The sequence below is a fragment of the Meleagris gallopavo genome, chromosome 14 (genome assembly GCF_000146605.3).
Source record: "Meleagris gallopavo isolate NT-WF06-2002-E0010 breed Aviagen turkey brand Nicholas breeding stock chromosome 14, Turkey_5.1, whole genome shotgun sequence".
In the NCBI taxonomy this organism is placed as follows: Eukaryota; Metazoa; Chordata; class Aves; order Galliformes; family Phasianidae; genus Meleagris; species Meleagris gallopavo.
In genome coordinates, this window is record NC_015024.2 from 9442363 (window position 1) to 9466410 (window position 24048).

The following is a 24048-nucleotide window of genomic DNA, read 5'->3' on the forward strand; positions in this document are numbered from 1 at the left end:
TTTTTTTTTAAACATTAATTTTCATAATAACTACGTAAACCCTAAAATTTCCTCTGGCCTCCCGGGGGATTACAAATAATATGAGGTCTTTCACATTTAGGTCATTCCTACAGATAGAGCTTCCGTAAGCAGTACCAAAAAGCCATTACTTCCTGCTGGCTAATCATTCACTTGTGTGGCACTGAGATAACATCTCTTTCTCTAGTAAGAGGCAAATTTTTGTTGCAGCAAGAAAAAATAATTGTGTCCTAGCTGTTGATTTTTTTGATAGGGGATGTGTGTCCCAGTGAGGAACAGAATTTGTCCCTGTGAGGTGCGAATAGGGCAGTGCTGGGCTACAGCTTTGGGTGATTGGTCTCTCAGTGGAGAGAGGATTTTGCTTCAGGTCTGCAGTGCTTGTGGATTTATTTCCTTTTTTTTTTTTTTTTCAGTCCAGGTTTAGTTTTGTCCCTTTGCATTCCTATTTGCATTTCTGAGCTCCAGCCACCTCCAGCTGAAGGCTTACAGTGTTTTATATATTCCTGGCCAGGAGGTATAGGTGATAAACTCATACTTTGCTTGTGAGCCTGAGAAGCCTGCTTATGACGCTGTTTCCCAAGTCTTTTCTTGTCATACCCTTTATCAGTTACAGCAAGACACTCTGGATAATTACAGATGCTTATACCTAATTTTTTCTTTAGGAAAGCATACTTGTTTGGATTCCTTGTTTAACTGCAATGTCCAGGTATGCTGTCTGCACATAGTATATTTTGCTATTGGAGATACTGCTCAGAGGTTAAATTCTGAGAGTAGATCTTAGCTTATGTCTGAGCGTATGGTATGCTGTATGTGATGCTTTTCCACTTACGTTCCTGAGATGCCCTTGTAGCAAAGCCTTGCTAGAATTTCCTGATTTGAAGTTAAGATGTAATTATTCCTATTATTCTGTACTGGATCAGAAGTGGGAAACCCTCTGCTCCCTTTCCTCTGCCTTAGTTCTGTATTGCAGTTCTAATCTGGTAGTGGCCAGATTCCAACTGTTGTTGGAAGCTGCAGGTGATGGTGTGAGCCAGGGCTGTGACAGTCCCTGCTGGAGGATGGAGGGATGAGTTCTGTGTCTGCCTGAAGGAGCTGGGTTTCCATATTAATGTTTCCTTCTCAGTAGCCCCACTCTGCAAATGTCTTGCTCCTTCTTTGACCGCCTGGTCCTTCTGCTCAGAGGAGCTTCTCTTTGCAGACTTCTTAAGCTTTTTGTCAGCTACAGAGATATTTCTTCAATGCTTTGTCCTCTTCAGAGGATGCAAAATGACTCTGAGAACCATAAGAAAGAAAAGATGTCTGAAAGCAGGGAGAATGAGACCGTCAAATGTTGGAAAAGAAATTGCTTACAAATACTTCTGATTTCTGCTTTATCCCTATTACCATCCTTCCTCCTTTGTCCTCCTTGGCTTTTTATCTTAGGATAAACATTATATTTATTTTCAGTTGATTGTGGGGAGGATTTCAATCCATTTTGAATAGCAAAATAAATATGATGCTGGTGTTCCCTTCTCCAGAGTAACTGATGCCTTGCAGGAGAACCAGAGGCTTTATGGCAGGTATGGTAAAGGGGGGCCAAAGGGATCTCTGTTCTTCCATTTTCTTGTTATCATTGCTTTGTATTATGTTTTATCATCCTTTTTAAGTGATAATCAGTATTTCTTGGTAAAAAGAACCTAATAACTGTTATTTTCTGATTGTAAAATAAATACACTGTTGCTTTATATTGTCTAAGCATTTATTAATAAAGAGGAATTAAATCAGGTTATTCTCATAAAACTACTTTTGAGCTGTGGAGCTAGGAGTTTTTTCCAGGTATTCATTAACTAAGATTTCTAGATCACTGAAAGATAAGTAAACATGGTCTCCATTCAAAACAAACAAACAAACAAAAAAAGTGATTCCTATGATTAAAGTTAGCGTTTATCAAAGAAGCTTTTGTTATTTCACTTTCTGGTTGTCCACGTATTGCATTTTTCTTCAGATGTGCTGATTACCAGTAACCTGAGCTTGAAGTTTTGAATAATGAGCTCCTGAGCATCTCCAGACAGAGCTGCAAGCCAGCGGGCACTTCTGAAAGTATGGATTTGTCTGTGTCATTAACCATGTACAGCGACCTGTAAAGTCCTAGCGGTCTTTCTGGCCGTAATCATTAAACCAGCCTCTACCACAGGATAAAATGGGAAGAGAAGCTGCAAGCGTAGGGAGAGAAACCTGACTGAAAATACAAATATCTTCAGAAAACGCTCTGGGAGTAATAATCATAAAGAAAAAGTATGGTGGCAAAATAAATTGCTGCTGATATAATTTTTCTTCCTTTCCCAAGTTTGCCTCTAGTATGGCAGCTTCTCTTTCTTCAATAAATAAATGCAAGGCTGAGAATTGCTGCCAAAAACTGTCACATTTCTGGAACTTTCAGCCCCTGATTATTCACATTAAGTCTCCCCCCTCCAGCAGTACGGTATTCTGAATATGTACACCCACCATTCTGTCAGATCTGTGCAGTCTGCGTCTGGTTCATCTTCTGTGTCTTTGATGTGCTCCATAACGTAGGCAAAGAGAGGTCTGATAGTCTCTCTAAAAACCTGACAGTTTGTGTGACAATCTGTCCACGGATCCACAGGCTCCTTGTCAACCAAATGAGCCTTTGAATATCGGAGGTTTTCGGCACAGTGCTTGCAGCATTGCATATGCACTAAGGGGAGAGTACAACAGGCTTCCTGGTAACCTGAGAGATGCCTGCGTTTTCCTTAATCATTTCAGGGACATCTCATCATTACTTGCTGGCTGGTTCTCAGCCCTGCACATGTCGGGGTTATTTAGCAAAGCTTGATTTACTGGAAGCTGCACATGGAGAATAATTTGCAGTTGAGGGTAGAGGAAAGACCCTGGAAGGGGGTGGAGCTCGCAGGCTTTGGTGTGCTTCTGGCTGTGTTTGTTTGTTTGTTTCTTACTTTAATGACTCTCTTCCTTGCAGTGCTGTTTACCAATGGATGTTGTGCATTTTCTTCAGTATTCTCCAGTCCCCTCATGCATTCCTCTGCCTTGGGTCCCTCCTGCTCTGGGATGCCAGTGCATTGCTTCCCTTAGTTACCTGTTGTGGAAAGGAATGGGAGCGTGGATGTGATTTAGAAATGGGATAGGAGCTGTTCAGTGGGTCGGTTGCCTGCAGCTGATGAATGTGTTGAGGGCTATTCTCAGCAGGGAGCTGGAGCTGTCGTGTTCCTGTCCGAGGCGGTGGGAGTTCTGATGGAGGTTGTCAAATCCTAGCTTTGGTATGATGGCGTCTAACTTAGCTGTAATATCCTTCTCATTTCTTCCTGAAATAAGCTCCTGTGATGGGTCTGATGGGGAAACGTACTTACCATCTTTTTTTATGTATGACAAGTTCTTGACAGCTGCCAATTTGCCACTTTTTTTAAATTTTGAAGTGCTGGTCAGCTTCTGAGTGAAACTTTCACTGCAGTGCTTTGGATGCTTTGATAACTCACTTTTTCCCCTCTCCTCTGCTTGCACTGACATTGATTCTCCACGTACTTCTCAGTCTCTTGTCCAAGGCCTGGCTGGCAGGGGCAGCACCCTAGTATCAGTCTCTTGCTCCTGGCCCTGTGACTGGCCTGCAGGTAGGAGCTGCAGGTGCAGCCACAGCAGGGCCTATGGGGCTGTGGGCACTGTGTGCTGCAGCCCAAACAGGCTTCGGAGTTCTCTGCTGCAGATGCTGAAAACCCTTGATGTGTAATCAATGCCTGGGAAGCCTGTTTACCTGCACTTGTCAGGTATAATTGATTTGAGCACTTACTGTGAATCCCTCACCTAGGACTCCTAGCTCCTATATTAGACTTGCAGCTAGGAGAGAGAGAGGAGCAGGGTTCTCCTGCTGCAGCTATAGCATGATTCTGGGCCTTTCACATTGCTGTTGCTGTCCTTGTTGGAAAGCCTGAGTTGCCTGCTGGCATTTCATGGCCTTTCTCTTTGAAGGTGCTTTTTACCTTCTGGAGTCTGTGTTTAAAGAATTAATAATGCTATATTTGCAGTCCTTTAGAACAGTGTGCTTTAAAGCAATCTCCTATAAAAGCAGTGTTTAATTCTTTCTGGTGGTTTTGTTTCTTTTCCACTCCTTCCCCTTTTAATCACCTCTGTAGTAATGGTTTCTTAATGTTGTTGGCTGTCTTTCTGATTTGAAGTGAGGTGTGAGGCTTTTCTGCTTGTTTCCGGTGAGACCCTCTCACCCATTTTGCACTCTTCAGAGAAGCTATCATATTTTTTTCCATAGGCTGTGTGTTCTAACTGGACTCTTTCTAGGGTACCTTTGTAGAGACAGTCTGACTGTGGTGTGCAGTCTTGGTCTGAGACTGCAAACCCATTCTTAGCTTGGTGACGCACCTCAGTGAGGAGACCTGTTTGATTCATGGTCTGGTGTAGGGCCAGCTTCACCTTTTTGTGCTTGTTATCCGCAGGATAAACCCAGCTGTGGTCCTTCTCCCCAAACCTACCACCTCAGGGATTGGTGAGGACTGGTATTTTGTGGGATCTTATCTCTGAGAAGCTCTCTAGATATGCTACAGAATTAATATTTTGCTTTCAGCCCAAGATAATGTTACAGTCACGAGAAGAGCTGTTCAAACAGGAATGTAATTCTGCCGAGAACTAGTTCAACCTTCCTGTGCTGTTACTGTGGACATTGCTCTTTTTCTGGCTTCTCTGAATCTTAATCCAAAATTTATGATCTCACAGGCCATTGCCAAAGGAAAGAATAGAAAGACACAAACTCAATGCTCTTGTTTCATTATTGTTCTCAGCAGGAGGAGTGGATGAACCCACACATGAACAGCAAACAACAGAGCTGTGTTTAGAAGTTGGCTTTGACTGAAAAAAAAAAAAAAAATTTCTCCTTATCAGTAAGCTGTTTGTAGCTGCTTGCATCTCTCCTCTGTTACCTTTTGAGAGAAAACATTTGAATTCACATAAAAGCGGTTTAACCCTTGGCTTCTGTGCTCTCATGATACGCTTTATATGCAATTTTCTCTTTGTTGTTAATTGGCCTCTGCATATGTGAACTTGCATTTTCTCATTCCTATCAAGCGCAAGTGCTGTCTTTTAGTAAAATGCAGAGATTGTTTCTTGCAACGTGTCCTGGAATTCCTGAGCTCCCAGTTCTGGGCCAAGGTTGAAAGCAGTGATTGATGGTGTAGGTTGATTGCAACAGATCCAAAGGGTCATGAAGCAAAAAGATGATGAGTTTGGCTCATCTGCCTCAGTTCCTGTGGGAGGGGTACCTGTAGGTGCAGTAATTTTTCAGATCTGTTAGGAGCCATTTGCATGAGACTTCAGAGAGATGAGAACCAACTGATTTATAGTGTGTGTGAACCAGCAACTTGGGGAAGTCTGAGACCCTGAATGCATCTTCCCTAAGGCAGTAATGTGAGCAGACTTCCAAAGCTGGCACTGACTGAGGATTTTCTGTAGCTTTCTGCTGTTCCCCTGGCTGTGCCATGCCCAGAGCACCGCATTCCCTGTCCCCAAGCACGTGGCCGGGCGGCAGTTGTGTGCTAGTTTATCCGGGAGTTGGTCTTATTTGTACTTCAGAAGCGGTCAGAAGGAGGAATTTGAACGTCATTGGATCCAGGAGCAGTAACCTCTGCTTTCCTTTCCTTCTTCTCTCCCGCAATGAGGCTGTGGCTCTCACGCTCCTCCCAGCGTGACTACATTTTGTGCTTGGAGGTCTGCTTGGAAGCTGGCGAGAGCCGACATCAGGAGGGGGATGGAAGCGATGTGTCTGTCAGGTGCGAGGCAGATTGTGCCATCTAATCCCTGGCTGTTGTCTGCAGCATTTGTCAAGGCCTCTGCTGGCCTGCTCCGTTTCATCAGAGGTATCGCTAGCATTCATCTAGGCTGGCAGCATTTCAACAGCTGTTAATCCTCTTTGTATCTTTAAGCACTGTGACCGCTGACAAGCTCCTGTGCTTTCAGGTGTCAAAATATCTGAAGATAGCTCTGGTGATTTTTCTATTTTTTTAATCCCAACACCTTCTCATCTATTGACCCAATCTGAACTGACGGAGAAATCTGTATCCCAGGCTCACTTTTTTGCTGCTGCTTGAGGTTTGCCAAAAATTGTGCCTGTAGTCTAATTCATTTCTAGTTCCTCATGCTCACGATACTTAAGTTTTCTGTCTTACATGTTACCGCATGTTTTACTGAAGTTTAAGGAATGTGGTTTAATGTCAGTGTGAGAATGAGCTGGCAAGGTTTTCTCTTTGTGCTTCAATTACTTTCCCTCCTGAAATAGCCCTGAGAACTCCTTTTGCTATGTTGTTTTCTTGATTTCTTTGCTTTATGCTGTGGAAAGGACCTGGGCAGTGTAGTGAGATGTAGTGGTGGAGGAACACTGGGAAAATACAGCTTCAAGTTTTAAATCCAGTTTACTTTGGAAAGGGAATTTTTAGTCCAAAGGCGTCTAGGGAAGAGTAGGGGGCAAGGATATAGCAGCTAAGCTGTTGCAGCAAAGCAGCAGGGTAAAGGGAAGTGGTTCTGTTGGTCTTTAGGCTCTAGTTATGTATTTTTATAACTTCTCAGTGTTTTTATTATTTGCTACGAACCATCATTTAATAGCAGGGGAAAATCTTTCAAACTAACATTTCTTTGTTTTGGTTGTTCGTCCTCTCTGGAGAGCTCTCTCCCCATATGACATCTCTCATGTTCTGAGGTTGGCTCCCCTAAGGCTCAGCTTTATTGAGAGAAGTGAAACATTTTAGGTGGTTCATTCATTCTTTCTTTGTCTCTTGTTATTTTAGCCCTTACAGTGTCTTTTGGTCATGTTTTTAAGCTTATTTCTGCAACTAAGACCGCCAGGAGCTTTATTTAATAATAGTCAAGGTCTCATGTTCAATTTTTTCTTTGTGGGCTGCCATTTTATCTCAAGCATCGAATATTGTGAGAGTAAATTAAAAGCTGCATGGGTGTCCTCTAATTTTGTGTTGAATGTTCTGCTGTAAGACTGAATATTGTTTTAGGAAGTTGAAGGTCTTTGCTAAGATCATGGGCAGCTCTGCCTTCCTTTTAAGTGCAAATATTGCACCTTGATCTGGCTGAGGAGCCCTGGTGGGCGGGTGGCTCTGCTGGAGACTCTGGAAGTTTTTGGATGGTTCCTGGCTTGCTTCCTCATTTGCAACCTTAATGAGTTGTGCAGTTTGTTAGACGCTGAAACTTTGTGCACTGCCAGAGCACAGTGGGGCAAAACACTGAGAGGATGGAGATCTTGCATCTGGAGTTGTATAGATTGAGGATATTGGGAAGTTTGTTCCCAAATGACAGAACCTGCTGTGACTGTGCCTGTGCTGAAAGGCTCTTCCTTGCTACCAAAGTAAACGCTGTTTTCCCAAGGTGGGAAGAGGCCTGGGGGCCATGGAAAACCTGTTTAACAAGCCCTCTTGTTGAACAAACTTGGGTTTAAATGGTAAAACTGTTTTTCTTACTTGAGGAGGCATTTGAAGATGATGACTCATAGCATCGGAAATACTGCTTCGTTGGGTTATAGGCTTTTTCAAGGGAAAGGAGGAGGAAGAAGGAGAAGAGTTCTGATCCAGCGCAAGAGGGTCAGTTAAATCCCATGCAGTTGAATCCTTTTAACTTGTAAAACAGAGCAGCTTTCGACTTTAGGTTGAATGTCTGTGCCCCTCTTTGATCTTTGAGTTGTGCCATATTCCTTGTGGTTTCTTTGAGGCCAATCTTCCTCTTGCTGAGAATCTTGCTTCTCTGCTCAGGTTCTCACTTGCCTGCTTTTCATCAGCTTCAGGCTCTGGAGCTGTTTCATACTGGTTTCTTTCCCAGCTATTTTTGTCCATATATGCAGCTGATTTAGTCGAAGATGGGGCTGGCTGTAGTACTGGGCAGATGAACTCTCCATAATAAACTGGGCAAGATTGTGCTGCATCCACTTTAATTGATAGTGCAATCAGCAAATGAATCTGTTGGTTATTTTTTTTCCTTCCTTAGGTGGGTTAAATGCCAACTTCATGCTGGGTCTCACGTACAATGTATTTGTTCCTGTTTTCCTCTCCTGCTGCTGTTTTACTGCAGAGTGCTGCAAGCTAATAGTATCTGACGGGGCTACTTCCTATTGCCTGAAAAATGTTTAATTTTACTAGCTTGCTTTCTCACTTTCCCGCTTTCTCTCATTTTGATCTCTCAAATCCAGTCCCTTTGAGAAATCAGACAGTATGAAATATGAAAATTGCTTGGTTAGTAATTGGGGGAAACGGTGAGATTTATGAAACCCATGGAGATAACGCTTACATCTACTTACTCATATTATTTAATTTTTAATGGCAAATTTAATTAATGGAGCACAGGTCTTGTGGTTTCATGTGTGAATAAGTAACAGCAGGGAGCTGAAAGTCGTGAGGTCTGTTTACAGGACAGGGAAAAGGCTCCATTAAAAGCTGAACTTTTTCATTATAGGAAGGAATAAAATGGGTTTAGTAGCATAGAAGTTTGACCGGTGTGTAGCAAGTAAGTAAATGAAAACATTAATGGCAATTTTGATAGCAAAATGCATTTTGAAGTGGTTACTCATCCATGATTTTTCATTTTAAGTCTGTCTCCTAGGTCAAAGTTTGGAGAAGAAAAGTCTATTCCGTGGGTTTTTTTTTCATTATGTGACATAAATTCAGAGATAAAATCAGAGATAAATGCTTAAATATAGCACCTTGAAGTCTAGGCTTTGAAAACCTTTACAAACCTTCCAATTAGTCAAGCTTCGCACAATTTCAGTGATGCAGGTAGCAGTTATCCCTGGCTTGCAGATGGAAAATGGTGACTTACCCAAGACTGCTCCAGTGGCAGAGCTGCTAATAGAACTTGAGTCACATCTGTTCTTTCTCTAACCACTGAGAAATATGTGTAGTCTAACTGTGTGCAGCACCACAGCTGCTTTTATGGGAAAGTAAAGAAAGACAGGAGTAGTGTTCTATTTAGAATGACCAGATTTGAAGAGAGAAGATAGCTACACCTGGCCCTAACTGAATAGCTGTCTTTGCTTTTGGTACCATTTTGTCACTTATTTGAGTATTGCATATTTTCTGCGTGTGCCTTTTCAGACTAAAGGCCTCACAGGTGAGCTTTGAGTGAGGGAATTGCAGCTATTTCAGCATGAAGTCCAGAGGCTTTGCCTGCAGCAGTCCCATCAGCAGTTCAGTGACACGAGCCCATGCAGCAAAGCTGCTGGGATGCTCGGCGGTTCCCTCCTGCTGCTCTGCTTGGGAGGCCTCAGTGCAGCACAGTAGGCGTTCATCCTCAGTGCTCAGTGCCTGAGCAGCTCTGAACTAAGACTTTCTGTGCAAGCTCAGGAGAATTCAGTGCAAACCTCTTAAGCCCTGCAGCAAGACACTACAGACTCTGTTTGGCAAAGCCTTAGCTGATACCTGATATGCCTCCCTACGTTGTTAAAAGGGAAACAGGTTGCATAATTTCCTTTTAAAGAATAAGTAACATGAGAGAAGCACTGAAATGTAAAATGGATTTTCCTGTGCTCGCAGCCAATTTTGATACTTTGCACGTCAGTAACTTACCAGATTCTTCACAGCAATTAATATAAAAGAACAAAGCACAGCCTAACTCAAAATAACTCAGGGTAGGAAACACCGTGTTTTTGTGAGTATGTGCAATAATCAAAGCCCACTCTTTTCCTTCACAAAGGTGAAGTGTGTAAGGAAGACACAAATCATAGAATGGCTTGAGTTGGAGGGATCCTTAACGATCGTCCAGGTTCCAATCCCCTGCCGTGGGCAGGGCTGCCACCCATTAGGTCAAACTGCCCAGAGCCCATCTGACCTGCTTGGGATGCCTTTGGAGATGGGACATCCATAACTTCTCTGGACGTGTTGTAGCCTTGATGAGTTTTCTTGCAAATAAACTTTTAAGCATTTCTCTTTTGTGTTCTTTCAACTGAGCATGCTTTTTGTTGTTGGAAATGGTTATTAATCATAGAATTAGATATATCCCTGGTGGGATAAGTTCTGAGATGCCTTTCATTTTTAGAGCTGAGCATTATGTTCTTTGTTGCAGAATGCAGAAATCTACAAGCTGACGTCGGAGCAGTACCAGGAGGCAGCCACCAAGGCAGAGGAATGGATAAAGTGAGAAACCATTTTTGTTCTTTTCTGCAGCTCCAGTTGTGTTTTGTGATGCTGTGTGTATAGCCACTAAACAATCTCGTAAACAGGGTGTGAAGTTACCTCTTGTCACATGTTTAGGAGGCTGAGGAGCTGCATACCAGCATCCTTTCCTTCTACGCTAAGATTGACAGAAATTAGTATGAAGTTTTCAGGTCTTGCAAGAGAAGAACAAGAATGAAGATGTGGACTAGAAAATCCAAATAAATGAAGAATATTAACCACGGTTTTTAAAATAATAGCAATGGAACGTGTTTGATCCGCTCCAACTTTGACCCAGTACTTAGCCTGTACATTCCAGCATTGGGCTAATGTGTGCAAGAATGAAAAATGTCACTTATAAAGTTTTTCCTTGTCCAAAAAAGAAAAAGATAAGTAGTTGAAACTGTAGCCATGTAAATTTCCATCAAATAGAGTTGTAGTTAGCATAAATGTTTTCTTAAAATGGGTGCAGTGATATTTCTAACCTCCTTAACTGGCCATGGTATAATTAGTGAACCTTTTGTATTGTTTTTTTTGCCATGAGCATATTTAGTATCTAAATTCCATTTGTATGTGCCAGTAGTGTTATATGGCTTATTGTTCTACATTCACTAACAACTGTCAAAAAATATTTTCTATAATTCCTTATTAATAATGAATCCAAAGCAATCAAGCAACACTCAGATCTCAGTTGGGTAAACAGTTGGCCAACATGCAGCAAACTGGAGTAGCAACATATGTAGTCCAGTTGGGTCCAGTCCAGACTGCATGATACTTAATTGCGTAAATAGATTGTATATCAGTGATGAATATGTTCGTGGAGTGTACAGTATATTGTGCTGTCTTCATTTAAAATTAAATTTGGCTGCCAAAACGTTGCATAACCTGTTGTAATTTCACATTTTTGTTTGGACAGGGAAGCACTAAGTTGCTAAAGAAGCCAAAACAAGGCAGCTAACACATCACGTTCATTTTCATTCAGATTTCCATAATAGAATTCTTAAGCACTGTTCTAAAATAAAATTTAAAAAAATTAATAATCCATAAAGTTCTGAGACTCTTTGATCAGTTTTCTCTTAAATTTGCTTCTTCAGGCGTGTGATCAGCTGTTGGGAATAGATGTAACAATGTTCTGATCTTATAACTTTGTAAAGGAAGAGATGTGACCTTGGGTTATGTTCTTTACTTCCTATTACAGACTTTAACCTATTTTTATAGTATTCTTAAGCTGGATTCCTGAGGTTTAATTTGGTTTCTTGTGATTCTTGTGGAGATGAAAACTGGTAACAAATGATGAGATGCTCTCATAATGGAAGCATTTCTCATAAGGGTTGCTGGCTGTAACCAGTGTAAGTACTAGTTGATTTTTTTTCATTCAGAATTCAAACAAGTTTTTTTAGTTATGGTCTCATGGTAGGGAAGGGGTGAAGAGTTCCTCCCACTTTGAGTCCTTAACATCTGCCAATCCCTGGCTTCTGGCCTTACTGTACAATGCTTTTCTGTTTGAACGGTATATGAACTTCCGCTGTGATAAGGGACAGATTCCGTGGGCTGTCTTCCTGGCAGCCAAGAGGGACACCTGCCCTACTAGAATCTCATTGTGAAAAGACGACATGACTGAGGAGTGCCTTGAGGAGAGAGAAGCTGTGTGGCACTAGTAAAACTGAAGGAGCAAGTGAACGTCATACTTCTGTTCCATAGTTGTAAGCCATAACCAGTATTGCTCTGAGCTACATGTGGGAGCCTAGGACAGCACGTAGCTAGAACAGTCTAGGACTGATCATTTGATAATTGAACGTGAGGGAAGAACGTTGCTTTAGCCTATCAGTTTGCACTGTGTCTGATTCTTACAGCAGTGTGCAACCATCTCTTTTGGGATTGTTCCCTCAGTGTACAACATGCAGAAAACTCAGCGCACATGCATCAGGTGAGGTCACCATATAGCTGGGATGGAGTTGGGGGACCTTCCTTCATATGTTAGCATTTGTTCTTGTTTGGTTGGACTTGAAATTTGCTTGTTATGAGATCCTCTTTTTAGGCCTTGCACATTTAGATCTTTCTGCAGCCTGTTTATGGTCATAAATTACAAGGTCCTGTGAATTCAGTGGAAATAATAATTTGTTCATCTTGTTTTGCAATTTCAAATTAGATGTACAGACACAGTAAGTGCTAAGCTAGGTAAGACTGATTTATGCAGATCTAGTAACTTGGATGACACAAACTCCAGGAAAATTACATGAACTGAAATGTAGCCAAATTATGAATGAAGCACAGGTCTGCGTTCTTGCAGTGTTGGGTTTCAACAGCTCCTATATTGAAAGCAGATCAGGAGTGGCGTTTTCTCCTTTAATGAGGAAAATATATCTCCTCCATCCCATAGTGTCTCATCCCTGCCTTATCCCATCCTTGTCTCACTCTTAGACCTGCCTCTGGCACCTGCTCATTGTGAGACCAGTCTGCACAGCATTTGTTGCTGTCTGCCACTGTGTATAGGTGGAGCTGATGGATGAAGGGAGGGCTAGAGTTGGGTCTGTTTCCATAGCGAGTGCACTGTTTTTTTCAGAGTCTGCATTGAAGCGAAGATAAGAAATACCTGAAACAAACAAACAAAAAAAACATTTTCTTGGCACTTATTGACTTTTGCAAAATCTTTTATCAGCATCTACGGCTCTGCACAAATAGTCCATGGAACACTTGACCATTTTCTCTCCTTAATGATTATCAAGCATTTCAGGATTTAAGAATACTGCACAAGCTATCTACCAGTGGTGCTTTGCAGCATGCCTGCAAGATAGGCAGGTTAAACCATCTCCATTTGTATAGGAACAGAAACTAAGTGCTTGAGTGCAGAGCTTCATATTAAGTCACTGACACAGCCATTAGCCCCTGATTCCTACTGCAGGGCAGGATGCCTGCATGGCCTGGCTACTGTGACATGCTTTGTTTCTCATCTCCTCACCTGAGCCCAGCCTGCTCCTGCATTCCTCCTACCTTGGTGTCTCATTCTTTGTTCTGGGCTCTGTCCGAGCTCTTTCTCCCAGGAAGAAGATCCTAGCAACCAAGAAACCGGTGAGCACAGCCCAAAGCAACTTGCCCTTGTTGCTTACATGCTGTGGTGAATTGGACTCTTGCCACAGGCATATTGTCTTTATGATGTTATTATAATTGATGCATTATTATTTTTCTCTTTTGTTAACCAGTAGAATTACTCTGGGGACCTGGAACTTTTTTCCTTCCCTGTTTAGCAAATTGCACATCAGTAACCACCCACAAAAGAAGCAGCGTGTAAATAAAAAGCCAGTGCTCCTCGCCCTTCGCTTCGTTCCACATCCTTTTCTCAGTGCTCATAGAGCCATGACTCAGACTGGGTTTAGAGAAGACAACTTGCTAATCCCCTCCCCGCTACAGAGAATAAAATGGCATTTCATTCCAAGCTCTATTAATGCGCTCGCTCCAGGGATAAAGCAGCACTCCCAAAAGGCAGTGGCCAAATTTTTTTTTCAGTTGCGTTGTCTTTGTCTTCTTTTGAGTGTTACATTTAGATTAGCTTCTGAGGATTAAATGTTATTACAGTCTGTGAATCTGTTAAGGGGAAGGAAAAAAAGCATCAGTAAAGAGGTTATAGCTTAGTGCAGGCACTTTGGATTTATCCTCAGAATGCTGGGGTTGTTTTTTTATAATAAATTTGATTCCTTTAGTGAAGGTTTTATTTTTATTTTTGTAGTTGTTAAATTTGGTTGTGGGAGTTACCAGGGTGGGGGATGTGGTTTGCTCTGAAAGGTAGAGCTACGGGAACGGGGTGAGGGGATTAGGAAGCTGTTAAAAGATAAAATTGTTCAGAAGTGAGTTTCCTTCTGAGATCTCCCTACAGCTGAACCTTCCCTGAAGCTGCTTACCGACAGCTGTGCTGCATTGCATGTTGTGCCCACAGAACTGTGTGCTCTGTGCTGTTATCCAGGAGCGTGTAAAGAACATCACTATCTTATCCTGATAGAGATCAGCACTGAATCCAGGGCAGCTTTCCAGTGGGGAAACTGCCAGAGAGATTTACGCCGTGGGACTTGATATTTAAGAGGTCTGTTTAATGGCCCTGAGATCTTTAAACTTAATGGACATCAGTATTTAAGATGATTGCGTTAGAGAAACTGACAAGTACTGAGTATCCTCCTGGGCTGAATGTGGTGTTGAGAACCAAACTGACTCTCTGGGGTAGGAGGAGAAAGTTCACAGATGGACTGTCTGCTGCAGTGGGGAATTTGTGGCTACTTTCAGTACTCACAGAAATGAACATTTTTATTGAATTGTGCAAAATTTCATGAGATTGATGATCCCTCAATTAAAATGACAGCCATAGCTGGTACCTAGGAGAACTGCCTGTTCTTTTTTTTCCTTCCTTTGTGTAGATCTGGAAAGTTTCTAAGATACTTAGATGCAACAGGGCTTCATGGTAGATATCAAAATTAATAAACTGCTATCTATTTCAACAGAGAGCTGTGCCCACGAGCTCTGAAATAGTTATTCTGTGGACAGTCATGAAGCCTAAGGAGAAGGGTAAAGACATCACAGTTTTCAAACAAAATTGCTTTGAGATTTCTCCTATCATTAGATTAGATAGATGATTAATTCAGCCTTGAAATTAAGAGCCCTTGCAATAGGGATTTAAGAGTTTTCAGGGATAAAAAGCTGCGATTAGTGCTTAGAGCTTGTCCTCAGCCTTATCTCAGCGCAGTGCTTCTGCATGCTGACTGCAGTGATTACATCTTCCCCAAAAGCGTTTGCCCCACCTGGTCCTGTTCTTCCCTCAGCGCTCGGTTTGTGTTGGTGGTGGTTCTGTCTGTGGCCAGTCTGCTCCATGTGAGCGTTAAAGAGGGAGATGGGTTATTAGCCAAAGCTTTGCTGTTTCTCACATTAAGTTGGTTTTTATGGGGGGTGGTAGGAATATTGCTGGCAGAGACTACTTTCTGCAGAGTTATTTTAACAACAGGTAAGAGAGTAGGTGGGTCAGTTTTGACTTTGTGCCATTGCATATGGTGTGAGTATTTCTGGAAGAAAAGCTTTTGGGACTTCACGAAACGACTGAAAATGATTTTGACTCATTTACATTAGCGTGTAAACATTTTCTTTACTAATTTTGGAAGGCCTGTTGTTAAGCAACTGTCTACCAGCGCATAGATTTCCAGGCATTGTTACTCCCCGTCCTACTTTAGGAATATGGTTTGTGGTGACAAAAGTCAAATACGTGTAATGGAGTTGTGCAGATGTTCCAGTTGAGCCAGATTATCCTTTTTTGAACTGATCTTCAGTTTAAAAAAATGTATTAGATTGCACGAGTTATCCAACTGTTGTGTATTTCTTTCTGAAACCCTCTTCTTGGGGATTACTAAACTGCTGCTTTGAAGGAAGGCTTTCCTTTTGCCCACTTAGTAAGATGATGTGCTGTTCTGCTGTTCACAGTATCATCTTTCCTTTTATGCGTGTCGAGGAATGAATAATAAATCAGTCCAATGAACTGAGATTGCAGTTCTGTTAGTGCTGAAAAATCGGTGTGAAATATTAATATATCGTTTCAAAATTGTAAGAGTGTTTCTTCAGAGGTACATAGGTAGAAGTTGGGAGTTTATAAAATAAAAACTGAATAGCAAAGGAAAAGGTGCCAAAAACTCCCTGTAGCCTATTAGGGATGTTTCTATTACTATCGATTTTTACATGGAAAGCGCTTGTATTCTGCAGTAATGTTGCCATTATAAAACTCTTACATCAGGGTTTGTTGGCAGGCCAAGTCCAGATTGTTTTCAAAAGCGTGGATGTTTGTGCAGCTGTTAAAACTCAGACATAGTTTGTGCCTCAGAGTACATGAAGTATTTCAGCTCAAAACTCTTCATTCTGGAGAATGCAGAGAAGGTAGAAGCAGTTCACTGCCCTTGGTTTGTCAGTCACAGATTCCACTGGGTGGTGGAATGAAGATTTCTCCAAGTTTTGTAGTATTTCGTTGAGTATTTCATGACATACCCGCACTGAAGTTCAAAAGGTTTTTGTGCCTGTGCTCCCATGCTCTCCTTGGCTTCAATTAGGAAAAGGTATCGTGATTATTAATTAATGACCCAAGTAAGCTCACTCCAGGCTTTTCTGCCCCTGTCCTCCTGCATGTGTGCGGTATGGTGTGCTGGAGGTTGGGACATGGGGCTGCTTTGTAAAGGATGGAGGCTATGGTTGTCTGGGGAAGCTTTCTGAAAAGAGCGGTGAATTAAAGATGTCAGAAGCAATAATGCCTGAGAAACCACTTGTTACCAGTGAATTAATGACTTGTTTACTAATTAGGAGCCTAAAGCAAAGTTGAGGTAACACTCCGTTCAATCTGGTCATTAATTCACTAACGAGTGATTTCAAGGGCAATGCTGCAATTTTGAACAGTAATTGTGTTCCTGATTTGGGATTATATGCTTTGTGCAAAATGTCTTTGCTGTTGAGTCAGCCTCGTCCTGGAGGGATGATAGGAGAGACCAAAGGCAAGTATGAGTTTCTTCAGAGAGACCATCTCAGTGTTGTGTTCCCATGGGCTGAACCTGACTGCAAGTGCCATTAACAATGCAGTGGAGCAGCTCGAGATAGGCACCGTTCTCATTAACTCACCTGAGATGTTTCATGTGTTGCCTGCATTAGCTAAGTTATTCTTGTAAGGATTTCTTTCAATTTTTGGAGAACTTGTTGAAATAATATTTATTTTAAAACAAACAAACAAAAAATCCCAACCTCCCCATCTCCTTCCTCTGTGAAAGCACCATTCCTGCTGCTCTCTGGGAGGGGGGGATGAGGAGCTGCCTAATGGGGATCTTGCTGAGTCAGTACTCAGCAAATTGCACAGCGTGCTGGGGGGGGGCATTGTGGCTTTGAAGATTACAGAGCATGTGCAAAGAAGGGGATTTTTGATAAGGTGGATGTTTAACTTCAGATCCCGCCTGAACTCTTCGTGCTGGTAGCTTTGTTCTCTTCTATCTCTGCATCTTCAGCAGATTGCACACCTCTGTCAGTGCAGAACATCCTATTGGGTTTGTGTTTTTGTCCATCACCAGTGCCCCTTTGTGTAGTCTGGTGTGTAACTAAAAGGACTCAGTGCAGTGCTGAGTGACATTTAAGGAAAGTAACTGCTGTTTAAATGAGTGGCCAAGGTTTCTTTTTGAAAAGAACATTTCCTTAGCAGTCTGACATCATTACAAGATCATCTCACATAGGAAAGAATTACTGCATGTGTCTGTCCCTCACGTCTTGTGGCTATATGAAATTAGCATAACAGATACTCAGTTATGTAAGAGTATTTTTAGGAGGGGGTTTCGTGTACCAGAAAAGATGGGGCCAACATTCCTTCAGCAGACGCTTCCCCAGCAAAGTCTGACATTACAACATTATCACAACCCAAATATTCTCAGGGTCGGCACTGCGCTTCCTGACCTGAGTTCTTAACCAGTTTTTAGATGATGTTTTTTATCTTAAGAAAGAAAATCCCTATTCGGGTCACTTGTTGGGCTGTGTGTTGTTTTCAGATTCAGTTATTGCTTGCTATATTGCTTTTCTGCCTTGTGGGAGCTGAGCCAGCTTCCTTTCTGATTCAGAGAACTCCTTCCAGCAACAAGATTCTGACTCATTCCTGCTTGGCTTCCAGAGACCATTTTGCTGCTAACTTTAGGCTCTTCATCTTTGCTAGTCAACTTTTAGTAGTTTGGCAAAAATGGTGCATGGCTTTGTGGGCAGGAGATCCAGTTCTGTAAACTTCTGTATCTCTTGGCAAGGCAGCCGAGAGGCTGTAGTTTTCCTTTCATCTTCCCAACTGACAGTTTCTTGTAACTCAGTATTCTACCATCGTAATCAGTAAAGAATTCACATCCATGTACACTGAAATTATCCACTTGTGGGGAGAAATCTCTCATTATTTCACATTGCTTGCCATCTGCCATATGGAATACTAATATGGATGATTAGCGATTGGGTTTGCAGGTTTGGTGGGGAGTTGCCATCCCCAGTAAGCAAAACCTGTAACTCACCACCAGCGCCTACAACTGTAGGGATGCTGCTAAGAAAGCCTGCTAAATGTGGTAGAAACTGCATCTGTACAAATGAATAGGAACTGAAGTTTTTTGGGTGGCCTATTGCTTAAATGGGGAATGGCCACTCACGTGTGAGGTTAAACCATGCAGGAGGGAGAAGAGTTTGCACTGTGTCGGAATAAAAGTAAGATACAGAGCTGGAACCTGTGCTGCATGGGTCACACAATCTCTTTGCATGAGTTTCATCAGTGAAATGGAGATGCTGTTGTTGACTTCTGTGAGCATTCCAAAATGAGGTGTTATATAAAGCTCTGCAATATTGCATTCCACCTCAATCTGAATTTTTAAATAGTTGCTTTTGTTGTTGTTGTTTCCTAAAGAAAACGTGGTCAGGTTAGAGTGTCTTCTCTGAAGGAGTTTCAGCAGCACAGTGACATTACAAGTTGCTGTTGAGATTTGGACGTTTGCTTTAACTTTTGTTCTCGGTGATAAAATCTAATTAGTTACACAGAAGAAGATTTCAGAACAGCTTCTGGGCATCTGTGATTGGAAAGGAAGGAGTTATCTGTCCTGGAAAGGACGAGGGTGCGCTGAGTGCACAAATTGCAGTGGGGAATTGTGTGACAGCTTCAAACAAGCTGTCAAAAGAGGAACGGAGATTGGGAAGTATTTGAGTGACAAATTTTTTAGGATCACAGAGTTGCATGGAAACTGAAGTACTTCATAAATATGTATTCATTAGGCATTTCCATGGACAAGGTAGGGGAAAAGAGAAGCGGGTGACCTGCTCATGGAGTGCAGCTGTGAAGAGGGAGAAAGGAAGAGAAAATGCTGCACTGTGCACTAGTGTGTTGCAGACTGTATGAAAAGACATATGGGAAAGATTTAGGAATGCAACTACCGCAGTTGAAATGTGAAGGTAGTGCCCCTATTCTTAAAAAAAAAAATTGTCATGAAGTTTCACCTTTCCTTTTAATCCATGTCCTTTATGCAGTATGTTGTTCCTACTAACAGAGTATTCCATGCAGATCAGTGGCAAAGCTGTTGAACAGTATTTTGAATACATGAAACTGATCAGAGATATTTCCTTTCTGATAATGTTAGTTTATTCTTCTGAGGCGTGCAGCTTGTTTACACTATGCTTGGTTATGTAGCTTAAATAGTACTGATATTTTTTTAGTAGATATTTGGATAATCTATTAGGAATCTTCCATCTCTTATTTTGCAGCTGTTTGGTGAGAGAGATGATTCTTCCCTTTCATTCAAGCCATGATATCAAGCTGACGTGAAGGGTCAGGGAATCCCATAGGCTGTAGCTTTTGCTCTGTGATAGCACAGCATCCTGCAATGGAAGTTGGCTTCCTTGGCTGTTTGTTCTGTGCTGATGAGTTTGTTATATGTGAATGAAATGCTTCAATTGTGTTTAATTTTCTGCTGTAAATGTCAAGGATGCAATAATGAGAGAGGATGGAACCTTTCTGTACGCACTGTATTACATCTGTCTGGAGTATTTTTCCTGACATGTTAAAGAGGAACCATCAGAGCCAACCCCTACCCAAGGGAGCATGCAGTTTTACAGGTCAGTTAACCACTTAGCAGTTTCGTATACGTACAGTGCAGCACACCACTTTCATGTGACCAAACGTCGCTGAGCTTAGTCTGAAATACATCTGGTGTGCCCTGGATATACAACCGTGCTAACTAACTATTGGACACGTCTCTGATTCCTTTCCGACACAGAAACTGCTGCTGCCTGCCCTGGCCTTTGCTCTCAGTGCAGCCCGTGCACCTCATTGCTGACCTCTGAGGCTGTCTGCACTGTAGTTATGGTGGTGATTAATGTGGTTTGCTCAAGTTAGCTCTGATACTGGTTGCAGTCGAATAGTGCAGCAGAAAGTAGCTGATCTGGTTATTGGGTTCCGCAGCCCACATGAAATTTGAGTTTGCTGCACCGTTTAGGTGGCTTCTGTACTGGAGCAAGCTATTCTGAAGTTGGCTTGTACAAGAAACCCTGGGTGTGTTTGATTTTTTCACTTTGAGTAGAAGTATCTAAATGTCTAGGTTTAGATACCTTCAGTCTCTGTCCTAAGTGTTTTTTCTCAGCTTGAATGGTTTCCCAGAGTAAAAGGTAAAAAGAGAATCTTGCCTCTAATTCCATCTGGGATTGCTGTTCTACCCAGTAAAGCCAAGTGACAGCGTGGTACTCACTGTGGATTTTGGACTAGTTTAAGGAGCTGTCAAGTCCTAAAGCTTTCAAGTTCTATCTCTTCTTGGCTAGTCTGATTTTTTTTTCATCAGGAAATAGTAGTAAATGCATACACATCTTCCAGCTTTCCCTCGCTTTGCAATACCAAGCCCATAATTCTCCTTCCAAAAGGGGAAGCTGTCAGCAGCAACGAGCCGGTAGCCATTGTGCTGTGTTTGAAGCCTGCCTGTGGGATCTGTGTACTGATGATACTGCCTTAAATCGGTTCTTGAAATAAGTTTGTGTGTTTGTCTTTGAGAGCCGTGTGACTCCTTGATTAATTGATGGACATTTAGTCCAGCACTCTACTCACTACTGCGGCACTTATGATGGAAATTCTGGAAGAACCTTGCTTTAACCTCCCAGATGCTCAGCACTTCTTCATGGGGTTTATATCCACATAGAAGTGAATTTGCCAAGACAAATGAATGCACTTATTGAGTGGAGCAGCTGTTACCTGCCGCTGTTGAACAGTTAGGAGAGGGTTAAGAAGAAAACCTCTTCTGAGCCACTAGATTGGCCCTGACTAAGATGAATGTCTAATTCACTCCCAGCGTCCTTACTGCTGCCAGTAATAAAAAGCTTGCTTCACATATTCACCCCACTGCAGACGTTTCTCTTAAATTAAATATCAAGAGGACATATAATAGCACGATTCCACACCAAGCCAATATTATCAGATTGATGTCAGCAGTGATAATAGAAGAAGGATAAGTTGATGAGATTTCATTTGTTAAATAAAGTAAAGGGAATACGCAGTGATAGAGAGGATTTGGTAACTCTCGGTGTGTCAAAATGCAGCAAGATCACATTCGTTCCATCTTACCCCAAGGGATGGCAGGCAGAAGGATGCCCTTTGTTTCATTTTAGGAAAACCTATCCCTTCTTTTCTAGCCGAAGACCTGATTTTAGATCCTTCAGTGGGAGAGGAAAATCTGAAATCGCGGCTTTTGTGTGCACGCAGCCTTCTGTCCCATTGCACAGCAGAGAAGCTGAGGATTTTCTCCACTGTGACTGGGGAGGCACTGCTAATGAGTTTTATTTCTAGATTGATCCTTTTTTCCCCCACCTGTAATCTTTTCTCCTTTCCTCTTCCTTGATTGTGTATTATTGTTTTAATCTTTCACATTTCGTATGTCCTGCATTTATATCTGGGGTGTTGTCAGAGCTCAACTCCTGCAGTTCCTTGTCTGTGGGTATTTTCCTAGCTCTCCAGCTCAGACCTTTTTCTTTCCCCACTTTTTTTTAGCTGCAGTAAATGAGCCTCCTGCATCTGTTTTCATAATAGCAATAGCAATTGCAGTGCATTTTATTTTAGACAGAGGCTAATTGCTTACCTTTCTTGGTGGAGCATATTACGCTTAAAACTGTGACCCATTTTAGAAGAAAGGTCAAAGCTTACTTCTCTTCTCCTCTTTTTGTATTCAGACCTCATTCCTTCTCCACCACATTCTTTCCCCTTTGGTGTGTAAAACCCTCCAGCAGCAAAGCGTTTACCAAGAGCAGTGTCCAGAAGATGATTTTTTTTCCTGAAGGTTGGGTACTGCCTGTAGCCTTGTGCTGGACTGAGGTTGAAGGGGTATAGCTGACAAAGCTCTCCCCCCTTTGGAATTCAGTGTACCACTGCCCTCAGACAACGTGTGCTCCATTGGGCTTGGGTGACTTGCACGTTCCCGGAGAGTGCAGGATGTGCTTCCGTGTGCTGGGCTCACGTTTTCTGCCCCTTCATTTCCCGTGGTGGGCCACAGGGACAGTCCTCTGAGCAGCACTGCCTTCCTGCTCCAAAGTGGGATGTCATCCTCTGGAGGATTTAGCTGGTCTTGTTGAATTTCCAGTTCATTTGTGGATGCGCTCATAAATGGATTTGTGGGATTTGTATTGATAATTACGTCAGCTGATTTTGTGCTATGTTGATTAGATTCTCTAAATCTCTTTTGAGAAGGTGGTACAACTGATGCATAGCTGTAGTTTCTCCATTATACTTGTGTCGTGTAGTTTGGTTCCGGTGAATTCAGACCGCCCTGTGACACGCTCTGCCTTTTCCCTCCCCCAGCCCTCTGCCTGAAAATTACAAAATGCCCTTCAGTTTAACATGGCTGAGTTGGAAAAACCTAATTTTAAAAGTCTTAACTTCTTCAATGAATTGAGGGATTTGATGGTATTTCCTGACCTGGTATTGTTTGGTATCGTTTCTACAGTCTCACTGATTTGATTAGAGTGATATTAAAGTTAGTGACAAAGCAAAATGCCGATATTATGAGTTTTTGATGCTCTCTCTGGTTTCTTTTCTATTCTAAAATTTGAAGATTTTTTTGGGAATATGGATTTTTCAGAGACTTTAAAGGTGATTTGCTATGGAACATAGAAATCACTAATGCGTGCTCACCTTTGGGGGCTGCATACAAAACAAGTTTCTTCTAAAAGCTGTAGGGTTAGAGAAGAGGGGAGGAAAGAAGCTTGTGTTGTATTTTGGTGGCTTTCTGATCCAAGTGTTTCTGAGCGTGGCTGTCACATTGCTGCTGATAAATTCTTAGTTGGAATCAATAGGATGCTTGGAGTTGGAAGGGACCTTTAAAGGCCATCTAGTCCAAGTTCCCTGCAATGAACAGAGACACGCACAGCTAGATCCAGTTGCCCAAGGCCTGATCCAGCCTTGCCTTGAAAGCATCCAGGAATGGGGTATGAACCACATCACTGGGCAATCTGTTCCAGTGCCTGTTCACGTATGTTGCACGTACGTGTGCGCTGAGGGCACAAGTATTGTTTGGAGTATGTCTCCTCCAAACTATTTTGAGGAGGCAATGGCATTGCTGATTTTCTTCTTTTGTCCTTTCCACTTGCCTTCCTGAGTACCTTACCAAAATGAGTGTGATTTGGAAATTCCTACCTGTGGTCTCCAAAATGCTTTCGGATGATCTGGCTTCAAGATGTCATGTTTCTTAGAAATCTTTCACCTGAGAGAGAATGAAAGATGTCCAGGAATAGGTTGTATTTTCTTTGTACCTGGTTGGGAAACCCTATTGTTTGAATGAGTGACTGTTGTTACTGTGGAAATGAATGTAGCACAGTATAGCATTTGTGCTTCCCCATAACATCAGGTGCTTTGCAAGGAAGAGGCGCGTTTGATCTTTTAGCACAGATCTCTTTAAGCACGCTGAGGCAGAGAATGCAAGGAATTAAGTGGATTTATGATTTAGAAGGCAGTGTCTTAGTGCTGCTACTCCTCAGCACGTGTTCTCTGCTGAAATGTACTGTGGCAATTGTGCTGCAAATTCCTGCAATTTGTGTCTGCCTGTCTGTGCAGCTGATGACACTGCTGTTACTGTGCTTGTGCCACTGTGGCTCGGATTATTTTACAGTGACCTTCCTTTTATTGGTACCGTTGCTGAAGATGTGCCATATGTACCCATGCACATGATAGTCTAAGAACATCATCTGTAATTGTTCTTGAGTAGCTGTCACTGCTGCTTATGGGATGTGAGTGCTAATTGCTTCAGAAATACAAAGAAGCAGATACCTGGTCTTGCTATTATTCCCTTTTCTGTTTTGTTTAGTTACTAGGAGAATTACAGTACTCACAACCATGCTGGAT

The 24048-nt window shown here is 42.1% G+C and overlaps 1 protein-coding gene across 7 annotated transcripts in view; it reads left to right on the forward strand.

Annotated features, from left to right (window-relative positions):
* CHCHD6 (coiled-coil-helix-coiled-coil-helix domain containing 6) overlaps positions 1-24048 on the forward strand; it is a 107883-nt gene that overhangs the window by 43776 nt on the left and 40059 nt on the right. For all 7 annotated transcript variants that reach the window (XR_002119616.2, XR_002119617.2, XR_004161307.1 and 4 more), the window contains one exon: positions 10084-10154. Coding sequence is in view for 4 of the 7 variants with exons in the window: in XM_010718540.3 (XP_010716842.1) it covers positions 10084-10154 (71 nt within the window). In the remaining 3 variants the exon portion in view is untranslated. The remainder of the gene's footprint in view (positions 1-10083; positions 10155-24048) is intronic.